This window comes from Watersipora subatra, chromosome 10, assembly GCF_963576615.1.
Source record: "Watersipora subatra chromosome 10, tzWatSuba1.1, whole genome shotgun sequence".
Taxonomy (NCBI): domain Eukaryota; kingdom Metazoa; phylum Bryozoa; class Gymnolaemata; order Cheilostomatida; family Watersiporidae; genus Watersipora; species Watersipora subatra.
Window position 1 is genome coordinate 36,124,491 of NC_088717.1, and position 13,776 is coordinate 36,138,266.

The 13,776-nt window shown below is 35.2% G+C and overlaps 1 protein-coding gene across 1 annotated transcript; it reads left to right on the top strand.

Moving 5' to 3' along the window:
- The first annotated feature begins 7,346 nt into the window (after nucleotides 1-7,346).
- Nucleotides 7,347-13,024, top strand: LOC137406599 (uncharacterized). Its single transcript, XM_068093193.1, has 3 exons — nucleotides 7,347-7,495; nucleotides 8,066-8,143; nucleotides 12,355-13,024. Exons 1-3 carry the CDS (start codon nucleotides 7,385-7,387, stop codon nucleotides 12,715-12,717), a joined length of 552 nt encoding a protein of 183 aa, XP_067949294.1. The 5' UTR covers nucleotides 7,347-7,384; the 3' UTR covers nucleotides 12,718-13,024.
- Nucleotides 13,025-13,776: the final 752 nt, after the last annotated feature.

Consider the following 13,776-nt stretch of genomic DNA (forward strand, 5'->3'; position numbering starts at 1 on the left):
TTGAGAATTAGGAAAGGGGGAGTAGAAGTAAATACATTCTGCGTCACTCTATGCTGTGTTACTACATATTTCTTGTTTGTCTTATTAGCACCTTAATTCATAGCCCTTTTCAAGCCTAACAACTTTTATGATTACACGAGCTGTGCTACTAGGCGTTGCATTTTAAAAATTTGCTTATAAACAATGAGAGGTAATGAGAATTGCCTGCCACTTGTTATTAGCTTGGCACATTGCTAATGGAAAATTTGAGTAAGCTTACTAATAAGAGCTTTCGGTCCGACGCCATGAATTTGTGTCATTACCGAACGAAAGCCATAGCCTATTTGCTCCCATATATCGACATGTATCGCTTAGTTAACCAATCAAGCTCCGTGGCTTAGTTAGTAAAGCGTCAGACTGGCAAAAGGGAGGTTCGGAGATCAAATCTCCTGCTTTATGCGTTCTTTATTCCAAGATAATAAAATATCTATAGCTGGACAAGTACATGGACAGACCAACTTGAATTTAGAACTATATAGGAGTTGTGTTCTTTTGCAAAAGAAAAAATGTTGGATTATCAAAAAAAACTAGTTGTATTGTTTATTATCATAATGAACCATGTTCTCGCTATGTATTTACTATATTTCATATAAATTTTGACAAGGTAAACAGTAAATTAGGTTATGATCATTGCTGATATGCCACAGACTGCAGATTTTTAAGCATGCTCCTTGCAACTGAGTTTTGTAAAAAAAAACTATTAATGCAATAACATTCTGTTTATCCTAGATTCATAGAATTTTCTTCTACCTGGAAAAATTTTTCAGCCAATCATGTTTTAGCTAACAACATCACTAAAATGTCAAAATGCTTTTCCAAGTCAAGAACTGCTATGAGACGTAAGAAACAAAAGTCTCACTCTAATTCTCTCCTTGACCAGAAAGGAGGTGTGACATCTCAAGATCAGCCAGACATTCAAACTGTCACAGAGTCATCTGCTGCTGTAGATACCAACATGGCTTCATTGGTCAGACCTCAAAAAAGTTTGAAATCAAAGTTGAGAGCCAGAAAAGTGGTCGCATCGAGACCCTCTTGCAGCATTAAGACTCCACTCCTTTCCACTGTTGGGACAGTAACCTTAGTTAAAACAGACAGTGTTGCTATGACGGAGTCAACCAACATGTAGTCAAATATGACTGATAATGGGGATGCCGGTATTCATATTCCTATAGTCAACACTGTAGATCAAGTAGGATCATGTATTCTTACAGATTGCTGCCATGACAAGAGTCAGCAAATTACATCATCTGACAATAATCATCGTTTAGTAGAATCTTTGCCTAGTCCTCCATATACAGACAGTAACATCACCTCAGAGGTTTCAAACTCTTCCCATTAATACTTGGTTCATGCTGTAGAAGTTCATTAAACGTATAAGTTTGTTGTTGATTTGATGACCTCTCCAGTAACTGTATCAGACCCGCTATCAGCACCTATTATAAGCATGGCTAGAGGAACCCTCTCATTGTTTTTGTTTTTCCTTATAAATATTTGTTGAAGTCTTGGGAGTAGCAAAGTAGGGATCATTTAAAGATAATCACCATTTAGTAGAATTTTTGCCAAATCCTCCATTTACAAACAGTAACATAATGTCAGAGGTTTTACACCCTTCTTATTAATACATTTGTTGAAGTCTTGGGAGTATCCATAACTCTTCATAGAAATAGTCTCTCAAAATCAACAACATGACAAGTTTTATCATCTCTGTAATAATTACGAACTTCTGAGAATTTTTGAAGCAATTAAAAATTAATAAAACTCAAAGATGTTGGTAAATTTCTGGTTAAACATTGTATTTTAGTTATTAATTATGGGAGATTTTTATTTGAGTATTTTTTGATCGCAGTGAGATGATTAATTGTGTTATAATAAGTAGTAATGCATAAATTTTCTGTTTTATGTTTCATTTTATGGTATTATTGTGAGAATAACTATTAATAGTAAAGCAAACAAAAATTCTCAACAGATAAATTCCGTGACGTTTTAATCATCAAAAATATTCTACTTTTTTATATATTATGTATTATAAGAGTTTTTGAGTGAGTTTTATACAAATAATCAACATTTCAATATATTTATGAGAGAAGTGTTGTTTGTGTTGAAGAATCAGACAATCATAAATACAAGGAGTTGGGTCTTGATGCTTGCCACTATATTCCGAACATATCACTAGCCTTAGTTCCACTCCGCAGTTGGGGTGTTTTGCTTCCCTCCCCAATCTCTGCTACCTCACTCAACTCATCCTCATCCCAATCACTGTCCTCAGCATCAGCCACTGGCATTTGAATAGCCTGCTTTCTTGCTCCAGTTAGAAGAGTAAAGCCACCATCACCTATTTTTACCATTCACAGTAGACATGAAAGGTTACAGGGTAAACACAGAGTTCAGTTCTTGTATCACCTGGTTTCCTAACCTGCAAACTGAGCTATTGACGGATGATGAGATGAGCATATGAAATATATGATGAATCAGTAAAACACAAACAGTGCCAGCTTTTGTTGGAGGTGTATGGTGTCAGCTTTCCTTAGAGGTGTATGGTGTCAGCTTTCCTTAGAGGTGTATGGTGTCAGCTTTCTTTAGAGGTATATGGTGTCAGCTTTCCTTGGAGGTGTATGGTGTCAGCTTTCCTTAGAGGTGTATGGTGTCAGCTTTTTTTAGAGGTGTATAGTGTCAGCTTTCCTTAGAGGTGTATGGTGTCAGCTTTCCTTAGAGGTGTATGGTGTCCGCTTTCCTTAGAGGTGTGTGGTGTCAACTTTCCTTAGAGGTATATGGTGTCAGCTTACCTTAGAGGTGTATGGTGTCCGCTTTCCTTAGAGGTGTGTGGTGTCAACTTTCCTTAGAGGTATATGGTGTCAGCTTACCTTAGAGGTGTATGGTGTCAGCTTTCCTTAGAGGTGTATGGTGTCAGCTTTCTTTAGAGGTGTGTGATGGCTAGAGAGTGTTTATGAAGAGAACAAAACAAGCTGTATGCATAAGTATTGGTAAACAAATTAAGTTTGAGTTTGGAGGATATTTCCAATGCTCTGGGCTTTCCCAGTATAGAGGCTCATAAGCTCACTAGTCAAGTGTCATATAATATATTAGCATAACACACAACTCACGTTAATAAACTAAAGTGTATGCTGTAATAAATATGCATAATTCATTTAACTAAAAATAAAGTATTACTTTATACAATTAATTCATAGCAGATTATAGCGTAAGTACCATAACAAGGGAGACAAGTTCAAATTTTATCAAAGTTAATGTCAACAAACAACTGTTATTGGTCACCAGCAATCAGTAATCTTCTTATTGATACAAACAATATTTATTATGATATGATTGCTGAACCAACTCCTCTTGCATTTAGCTGAGTTTTTACAACCTATCTTAATAAAAGCCCATAATCTCTGTTAACTATTTATTATTTCCTTTCTCCCTTCTAGTAGGTTGAAACTTTTAAAAAAATTGAAATTTTCCGTCTTCATTTTTCAGCTTTATCAGCATGCCTCCCACTTCTGGCCTTATCAACTCGAGAGACAGTGCAATACACAATTATATGTAAGAACTAGCTCCTATTGATTCAATAGAACATGAAGCGGCCAGCCATGCAATTTGTCAGTCTTTTGACAATTTAGAATAATAGCCAGAGTGCTGAGGTAGCTTTAGACAATAACATCAATTTGCGCGCATTCAAAAAGTTCTGTTTGTTTTGACAAAAAGTGCATTTATTAAATATACTCTTCATTGTCAGTGACTTGAAAGCTGAGTGGATTAATATATGTCAGCACAAAATGTAAGAGTGTGTAAATATTCTTAATGACTACAGCTCCAATTCGATTCGTGCGCCCCTCACCCTATAACATTTGCGTCACATCCTTCCCTACATCATTCCTTGGCGTCATTTGATAGCTACATGTAGAACACACACAGAGCACCGTAACACAAACATAAAGATTCTAAGTTGCTGACATCCCAACCTAACAAGAGCAGGTCTGTTGGTTATTCTTAACTTTAGACTTTACTAACTTTATAAGCTGTTCTTTTACTTACTAGTAATTAGTACTCTGTTATACTATCTGTAACTGTAACAGTTGTTAGTAGCCATTTTTATTACTAAATACAGTAAATATTGTGTGACACACATGAGTCTGTTGCATGAAAATTGATCAACCTTGAAAAGTGACTTTCGCAACGAATTTTCATTGTTCTTCAACACATTTAGGTGACTGTGTGATATAGACTATCTGATTATGGAAAAGTGGTTTTTAAACTAGATGGTTTTAGTGAGGGGGAGGTAACAGATCATCTTTGATCCTTTCACAAACTAAACTCTTAATTCTATTCTAACTGTTTAAAGAGTGTTTTAGGAAAGCACGTATTTAAAATGAACTTGCACAGAATTTTAGTAGAATTTGTCAGAAAGTGTCGGAATTTTTTATAATTTGTAATTGTTTTGATGTGATCTGACTGCCAGGGAGTTTCAAGATTAAAATCAACAAAACTTGATCGAGGCTAAAATGTTTAAGTCAAGCGAAAGTGCGATTATGTCTATAGTTGCAAAAAGACACAGAATAGAGACGTGTGATGCTGACCTTTGATCGCAATAGCCGATATCAACTATAGCAACGATAGCAACTAGTCATTTCATTTTGGTACGTTTTTTTCTGAGTATTTTAAACCAACGATCAAGTTGTGTCAGTTTTAATCTTGAAACCTCCTGGCAGTCAGATCTTCAAACATCAAAAATAATCACAAATTATAAAAATGCTGACAAATCCAAAATGACAAAATATGTTTAGATTTCATGTAAGCTCCTCAAGTCATGTCCTTCGCAAAGACTGTTTTAGAAGAGCATTTAATTAAAGATGAACTTACCCAAAATATTAGTAGATATTATCAGAGAGTATCGATGTTTTTCTATCATTTGAAATTGTTTCTTTACATTTGACGTGATCTAACTGCCATGATGTTTCTAGATTGAAATCGACAAGATTTTATCTCAGTTATGCGATAAAATGTGATGGAAACATCTATAACTGAATAGAGACTGAGAGAATAGAAACGCATGACACTGCAGCTTAAACACAATAGCCGATATCAGCTATAGCGATGATAGCAACTAGTGATTCATTTTGACACTTTTTTTCTTAGAATTTTTACCTCAATCTAGTTTTGTCAATTTTAATCTTAAACATCTTGGCAGTCAAATTTTCAAACATCAAAAACAATCGCAAAGAATAAAAAAATGCTGATAAGTTTTGATAAAATCTATTAAAATTTTGTGTAAATTGGCACATGGTATCCTCGATAATGAGACCCTTAGAAGTTTTTGTAGTCTCGTATCTAGTCACAGCTTCGGAGTCAACTCAGATCTCAGATTTTATTTTGGTCTCCTACTCGCCCATTCTGACGCTTATCATGATATAAATTCAAAAGAAATGTCAAGACAAACAAAGCCAGAGTATGCAAACACTCTACCCAAGGTTTAAAGTTTAAACTCACATTGGGCTTTTTTGTATTCTGTAAAAGTTGTAGGAAGTTTTGTCAAGTAATCATTTACCATAACGATTTGAATTTAAATTTATATTCAGTACTGCCTATCAAAACAGTACTACCTAATCACAACTGATAAAAAATATCTATACTTTCAGTATTTTTTCAAAATGTCAGAACATTTCAAGATTAAAATCTACAAAACTTTGTCGCTCAAAAAGTAACGTATTTCAGATTTTAAAAGTATTAAAATCTAAGTTCACTTGGTGTTTAGCAGCATTGCTGGTGGAAAGCATTGTGCTTAATACAAACATTTAATAACTTAACTTTCCAAGCCTATGAAAACCTGCTAGGTTTGTCTAGCCACACATGTACAGTTGTCTTGGCAACAGCAAAACAATAAGCTTGAGTCACTTCTGTCTGGATCATTGAGAGTCATAACTATAAAATTCATTGATTGGTTGGATAGTGACAACGGCTAGTTACATTTGTGTTTACATGTATTATAATTTTTAAAATTTTGACTCTTTCTTTACATAAAAAGTGACTCGGACAAAACAGGACAAAAAATCTTGAAATGTTTTGTGCTGTTTATGACAAAAAAGCAGTTTAGGTGTTTCTACATTATCTGCTTTGGTTAATACTTGTATACAACAGCTGGACAAATATAGCAAGTTTTCATAAGCTTAGACAATTAGATAGGATAATTCAATGTTTGTATCACGCACAATGTGATTTATCAGTTTGTAACTAACACTATCATAGAGATTATAAAATCCGCCATGTTGTTCGTTTTTACAGACTATTTCTATGAAGAGTTATGGCTACTCCAAAGAAGCCAATAGAAGTGTCTGAGGAAGAGCAGAAAAGTGACACAAAGTTGACAGAATGTCTGTCCATTGATGAAAAAGCTCAACAAGCATTGTCGCAGGAAAATGAAGAAGCACAAGGCAATAATAAGGAGGATCCAAATTTTTTTGTCAACTTCAGGCAAAACATGCAAAAACTTTTGAAGGAGTGTGACTCACAAGAATCAGTTGAAGACTATGTGCCAAAGTTAAACAAAGATTTTGATGTAAAGAAATTTATTCTATCTGTCGATACATTATATCGCAAGTTGAAAGTACAAAAATGTACTTCAACAGATAGTCCACAGTCGGATGAACAGAAACAATGTGTCTCTACAATTACCTATGCTTTGCTTTCTGATTTGCTGGGGATATTCTGGTCGCTACGCAACGAAGCTAGAGTGCTAAAAGATTCTTTGATAATTGAAAAGAGCCTGGAAATTTGCATTGAGTTTATTGATACGTTTCTGGATGATGAAAATTGTTGCAACATTCTTATAACAAAAAGAGAAGGTGAACACTTGTTGGAAAAATTTGTAAAACATTCCGACGATGTCCTTCTACAATACCTTGCAGAAAAAAGGTTCAGGCAGAGTATTTCCCGCAAACAAGAAGAAATTCTGCACTATGAGCTTTCAAGCTTGCCTTTGTCACAATCATATATAGTAGATATATATGCTATAACAGGAATTTGGATTATACCAGATGCTAGCTTGAAAGGGAGAAAATGTGCTTATGTTGCATGGATTGCTCGTACCCGAAAGGATGATTGTTTATTTGACATGGCACAACATCCGACAGATATCGATGATGAAAAATCGGAGAATACGAAAATACGAAAATTGCCGGAGAAAAAAACTGATGCCGAACAGGAGGCCGACTGCGTACAAAAGTGGCTAAAGAAAGCTATTTATCTTCCGGGTGTGACAAAAGACTGGACAAAAGAAATGCTTCTTTTAGACTTACACAACTTTCTCTCGAACTTGAAAGATATATGTTCTGTAGTGGTGGTGTTTATAATGGCGCACGGCTGTGAAGGTTATGTTTACGACGTTAATGAAACTAAAGTAGCTTTAAAAGAAATAAAAGACTGCATCAAAAGTGCTGGTATCCCAAGTGAGATCCCAAAGGTACGTTTAGTCACACGCAGCACGAATTGACTACAAAGGATAAAGGGCAGTATAGGGTTTAGCTTCTAGAGTGCAGGAGTGAACAAGTTATCAATATTAAAATGTTCTTATAAAATTTACCGCTTTTTGAATATGTGATTACAACATTAAAATTTTCATGTTTCAAAGTGAATTGGCAAGAAAAGTCTGCTAGACAGCCATTTTGATTACAATTAATCTCTGAACTGTTTAGTAAATTCCTTGAAAGAATATCTTTTTGACAGAACTTCAATGTTGTTCTTGTTTATAGCCTGTCAATAAAAGATAAAAACAATGCACTAATTATTAACCCTGTTTGGTCTTTAAAAAGCTAAGCTGATACATGTATTGAGCTTTTTAGTACATTCCATGAAGTTGCTTCATTTCCTGAAGGAGCTTCATAATGAGAGAGTTTCAGGGTTGTTGCTGTTTATGACCTTTCAATAAAAGATAAAACAATACATAAATAATGATTTTTTCTTATTCTGTTTGTTTCTTGAGAAGCTCATAAGCTCATTATTTGTTATAACCAATCTTTTATGATAATTTTAGCTGCTGATAGTGCAGGCATGCCGAACTGACGAGGCTCCAAGATCAGAAGCCTCAACAGGGCTAGACAGTCCCATTAAGGTAACTAATGTTTATTCATAAAGAGTGAGGGCGTGATACATATGGTTTCTGTCAAAGGGCTAAAGAAAATCAAGAATTTTAAGTCTCAGTGACCCAAGTTTTCGGTTTCTGCCAGCAGATGACAAAATTAAGGGTAATAATACTACTGTGTCAGCCAAGAAGCAATTTTTAGTTCGACCAAAGTTACTTTTTGATAATTACACGAGGCAAACTCTGCCAGTGTTCTCAAAAGCCATCCAACGTATTAGTAAAAAGCTTAGTTGTTTTTTTCAAGAATTTCCTAAACAATTACTAATTTGTGTGTGTATTTTATCTCACTATGAATAACATTAAGAAAAGACATATAAGAAGCAAAATGGGAAAAAATTGGAAAATGTTTTTTTTTTCAAATTGTTAATAATTTTCTTTATTAATTGAATAGATATCAGGCAGAGAGCAAACAACTCTTTGTGACCGTTGACAGTTTTTCTCATTCACCCAGTGTGAGTGCTTGTGTGACCGCGTGTCTGTACCCAAACTTCTAAGTATTGTTAAACTCAGTTATGTTGTGAAAAGGTTATCAATTTGCCTATCTAGCAACTATTCAGGTTTTTGTATGGTGGTAATTTCACCACTGCTGATTCATAATAACAAAACAATAACAGATTAAGACAAGTTAATTATAATGATAATTTATACAATTTAATCTATATATATAAATCTAAATGTCTGTTTGTCATTTGTTGGTCTGTTGTCCATATGTACAGTAATAACGATAAAGTTTTTGGAATGAAAATACCACTTCGCAATGATATTCAACTTGCAAACCCCAGTGCAACAATCAGGCGCACGATTCACTACGCCATACATCCTATTTGCGATATGATGAAATAATGACACTTATTTAAGCATGCTAATAATCTAGCGCTCTTGAAAATCATGATAGCTTGAGAGATCATGAGGCATGACAATTACATGTATAAGTACAGTTAATTTTATACAGTGATGCCTGGAGGACTGCTGAGTAGAGTATGTCAGCTTAAAGGATGTTTTGAGGTGTGTTTGACATTGAGCACATACTTTGCACACAATGACTCTAAATAGTGTTCAGCTATGTAATGTTTGCCATATACAACCGCTCAGTATATGATTCTATTCATTGGTATATGATATGGAGGCAGAGGCGTTGATGCCTCTTCAATAGGTCTTTTGGTTGTTTTGAAACAACTATATCCAGCTGGAGCTGCATAAGATGGTGTTGGAATAACGGGTCCTTGATAAACTCTTACAAGATACTTGGCATTTTATGATGTGACAGCATAAGTAATCCATGAACTTAGGTTCATCTATGACTGAATCAGCACTTCCATTGAAGTGCAAATGATTATCCATGTTCAGTCCAAGAAGCTTTGCAGATTGAGTTTGATATATATATGAGTGTTTTTGAGTTTTATTGGTTGACTAGTAAAATGTAAATAAAATCAGCTTATGGAAAGTGACAGGTAATAAAATAGTTGCCTGTCACTTGCCATTAGTCTGGCACATTGCCAATGGCTAATTTGTGTAAGCTAGTATCCGTATTGCTAAACTTACTAATAAAAGTTGTGATAGCAAGTTTGAATCACGTTGCGTAACGCAGGTTGCTAAGCGTATTTTCACACACATATCGACTCATATCACCCAATAGATGCAGCAATCTTGCGTAGTTCAATGGCTTAGTGTATTCACTGGGGAACATAAAGTTCCGAGATCAAATCATAGGTGATACGGATTCTTCATTTCAAGATTTAAATTCCTTTAGCTGGACACACAGAATCACACAAAAACTGAGATTTATTATAGATGCAGCGACATGTTAATCTGGGGGGGGAAGAAAAAGTGTTGTGTTGAGGTGCAGGTGTTTGTTGTTGTACCTGGAGATGATATCATAATGAAATTATATGTTCTCTCTCTGATTTACTGGTTATTAGCTCATTACTGTTTTCAACTGGTTGATAAGGTGTAGTGTCATCAGCAAATTTAAGTAGTTTATCAGTCTTATTCCACAAATAGGCCTGAATACAGTACCCTGAGGTATACCAATAAAGGTAGATGCTGTCATAGATTTGTTTCTGTTATAGGTCACGCATTGTGTATGTTTAGATAAGAAACTAATGATGACTTTCCTTAAACATGGATTGACTGACGTTGAACTTAGTTTTTCAGCAAGTACACCTGGTTTCATTAGAAGTTCAGAAATAATACTTCAACTCCATTAATGGTATTGCTATCTAGTTGTTGGGCTACGTCAGTTTTTATATGAACAAGCACATCTGTTGTAATTTTAAGATGTAGGGATTGTAAGCTCATGTTGTAGAGGTCGGATAACTGTAAAAATTCTACTTAAAATTTTTATTTGTTATGAAAATGGTTTTGTATGTTAAAACTATCCCATATTTGATCATATATTTATCTAAGAGTTAACTCTAGTCTTATTTATTCATTTCATATAACTATTTGATAATTATTGCTGATAATAAACTTATACTTATGTTTATTATATGCTTAATATAAAGTAATACGTTATAGAGAAAATGACAAAAAGATGTAGGAATAAATTAATTTAGAAATATTGTTTAATAAAAATAGTGATATTGTAACCTCACTTCAGTGACAGGCTAAAGGAAGTGTAAGAGGTAAGTGTAGGAGGTAAGTGTAGGAGGTAAGTGTGGAAAGTAAGTGTAGGAGGTAAGTATAGGAGGTAAGTGTAGGGGGGTAAATATAGGAGGTAAATGTAAAAGGTAAGTGTAAGAGGTAAATGTAGGAGGTAAGTGTAGGAGGTAAGTCTAGGAGGTAAGTTTAAGAGGTAAATGTAGGAGGTAAGTGTAGGATGTAATTGTAGGAGATAAGTGTAGGAGGTAAATGTAGGAGGTAAGTATAGGAGGTAAATACAAGAGGTAAGTGCAGGAGGTAAGCGTGGGAGGTAAGTGTAGGAGGTAATTGTAGGAAGTAAGTGTAGGAGGTAAGCGTAGGAAGTAATTGTGGGAGGTAAGTGTAGAAGGTAAGTGTAGATGGTAGTGGCAGTGATGGCGACACCAGACGCTGCTACATCTTGGAATAAAAAAAGTTCCAACTAACTTGGTTTATAATTTTTTTGGCTAAGTTAATATTTTTTAACTTTTTCTTTTATTCTTTCACCTTCATCTTCATAACTCGTATTTTCTTTTGTTTCCAAAAACTGAATGTTGAAAATTAAATTGGGTTTACACCTAAATGTTCCTTGGCTTTTGCATTATATATGGACACTTGTATACTTGTATGCTAAGATGTTGACTGTACCGAAAGCAGTAGTCTCTGATTTGACTTCAAAATTGTTATCTTGTCTCTCAAGATTAACACACACGCATGCACGTACATACATACGCACATACATACGCACATACATACGCGCATACATACGCACAAACATACGCACATACATACGTATATACATGCGTGCATGCATGCGTACATGCATACGTACATGCGTGCGTGTGTACGTATGTATGAAGGCACGTATGCACATACATACGTACATACATGCATACGTACATACATATGTATGTACGTACGCATGTATGTGCGTATGTATGTACATACATATGTATGTACGTACATACATACGTACATACACGCACACACACATACATACACACGCACACACATACATACATACATACATAATGTATTATTTAGATATATATATATTAGTTAGTTATATATTAGTTATTATATGTGTGTGTGTGGGTGGGGTGTGTGGGGGTGTTTGTGGGTGTGTGGATGTGTGTGTGGGTGTGTGTGTGCGTGTGGGTGTGTGCGTGCGTGTGGGTGTGTGTGTGTGAGCGCGCGTGTGTATGAGTGTGTGTGTGTGAGCGCGCATGTGTGTATGTGTGTGCGCGCGTGTGTGTGCGTGCGTGTGACAAGTTCAACTTATATATAGCTCAACTTACACTATGGAGAATCTATATACACTACATACTTCAAACCTCTCATATAGAAGCATTTGCTAGTGTAGATGTAGATGATATATGATTAGATGAAAAACCAGGGATCAAAACTTTTTTATAGTGCTTGAAGAGCACCAATCCTGTTTTGGCCACCCAGAGATTTAATAAGAATTGTGATTTATGACAGATTTATTAGTCATATGACAAATTTTTACCATAACCTTTGTCATTTGAGAGCAGTAATTTGCTAGATTTTGCACATTTCAGAAAGCAGTTGAAATCGGGAAAGAACTTCTGCAAAATCTCGGAGTCCCCATACCTGTAAACTCGAAACCTGAAAACTTAAAACTTGAGAACTTCAAAATTGAAAACCCAAAATGTGAGGTTGCGGAATCCGCCGAATATCCAAACTTTATAACGATAATGGCATGTTCAAAAGGACAAAAAGCATTGAGAAATGTGTTCATGCCTTTGTTGCTGGAAGAATTAGGAAAAGGTAACGAGATCAATGATGCTGTTCGCAAGGTAAAACAACGTATGAAAAGAAAATCTGGAGAAACAAGCACACCCGAGATATGCAATGATTGTGACAGCCTAATCTACTTGAGCAAAGAAAAGGGGCATCAATAACTACTATTATATCCGTGTGCAGGTGATGTCTGTGATTCGTTCAGATTCATTCAATAGATTCAGATTCTTCACAAGACCTCGAACATCTAACTCAAATGACATGTAGCTAAATAAGACACACATCTACCCAGGGGCTAAGTATGGTATAGAGCATTATAATCCATATGAATATTATTGATTTGCCTATTATAAAGTTTTTTAATTTAATTTTTATTTTTAATGTAATTTCAAACTATCAATTATTTATAAGCCTAATGTAACTGAAATTTCTGTCTTCACCCCAATCTCGGTATGCATATCATTAACTTGCCTGTTATAAGAATTCCTAGATTGACAATAGCCAATATGTTGTCTAATTTTGTGATGTTTGTGTCGGGTGAGCCAAGTTTTCATTAATGTAGGGTAGTCACGATTTGGCTATGTGTGAAGCAATACATATTTTACTGTTGAGTCAACTTGGTCATATTACAGAATATATTGATAAACACGGTTCATCTAACTCTGTTAGCCACTGAGCTATAATAACAAACCCACAATAACAAGATAGTGAAAGGAAGGCTGGTCTACAATGCCAAAAAGGTACTAAGCTAAGTGTTACCTTTGCCTTACATTTACTGGAAGACAAGGTCATTGCATCTTCTGTACTAACATTTCAGTGAAACACGATTACTTTTTCCGCAGTACATTTCCATTTGAATAGTTTAAAGCGAGTTCAAATCTGAAAAGCTTGTTCTTACTTTTTGCCATAACATGTGCTGTAGAGAGACTACACCATAACATGTTCTGTAGAGACTACACCATAACATGTACTGTAGAGTGACTACACCATAACATGCTGTAGAAAGACTACACCATAACATATGCTGTAGAGAGACTACACCATAACATGTGCTGTAGAGACTACACCATAACATGTGCTGTAGAGAGACTACACCATAAAATGTACTGTAGAGCGACTACACCATAACATGTGCTGTAGGAGACTACACCATAACATGTGCTGTAGAGACAACACCATAACGTGTGCTGTAGAGAGACTACACCATAACATGTGCTGTA

Bases quoted from the DNA above. Each gene is read 5' to 3' on its own strand.
- LOC137406599 (XM_068093193.1), top strand. From the start codon at position 7,385: ATGGCGCACGGCTGTGAAGGTTATGTTTACGACGTTAATGAAACTAAA. The intron at 7,496-8,065 runs GTACGTTTAGTC...TGATAATTTTAG, and splicing joins TCCCAAGTGAGATCCCAAAG to CTGCTGATAGTGCAGGCATG. The intron at 8,144-12,354 runs GTAACTAATGTT...TGCACATTTCAG, and splicing joins GGCTAGACAGTCCCATTAAG to AAAGCAGTTGAAATCGGGAA.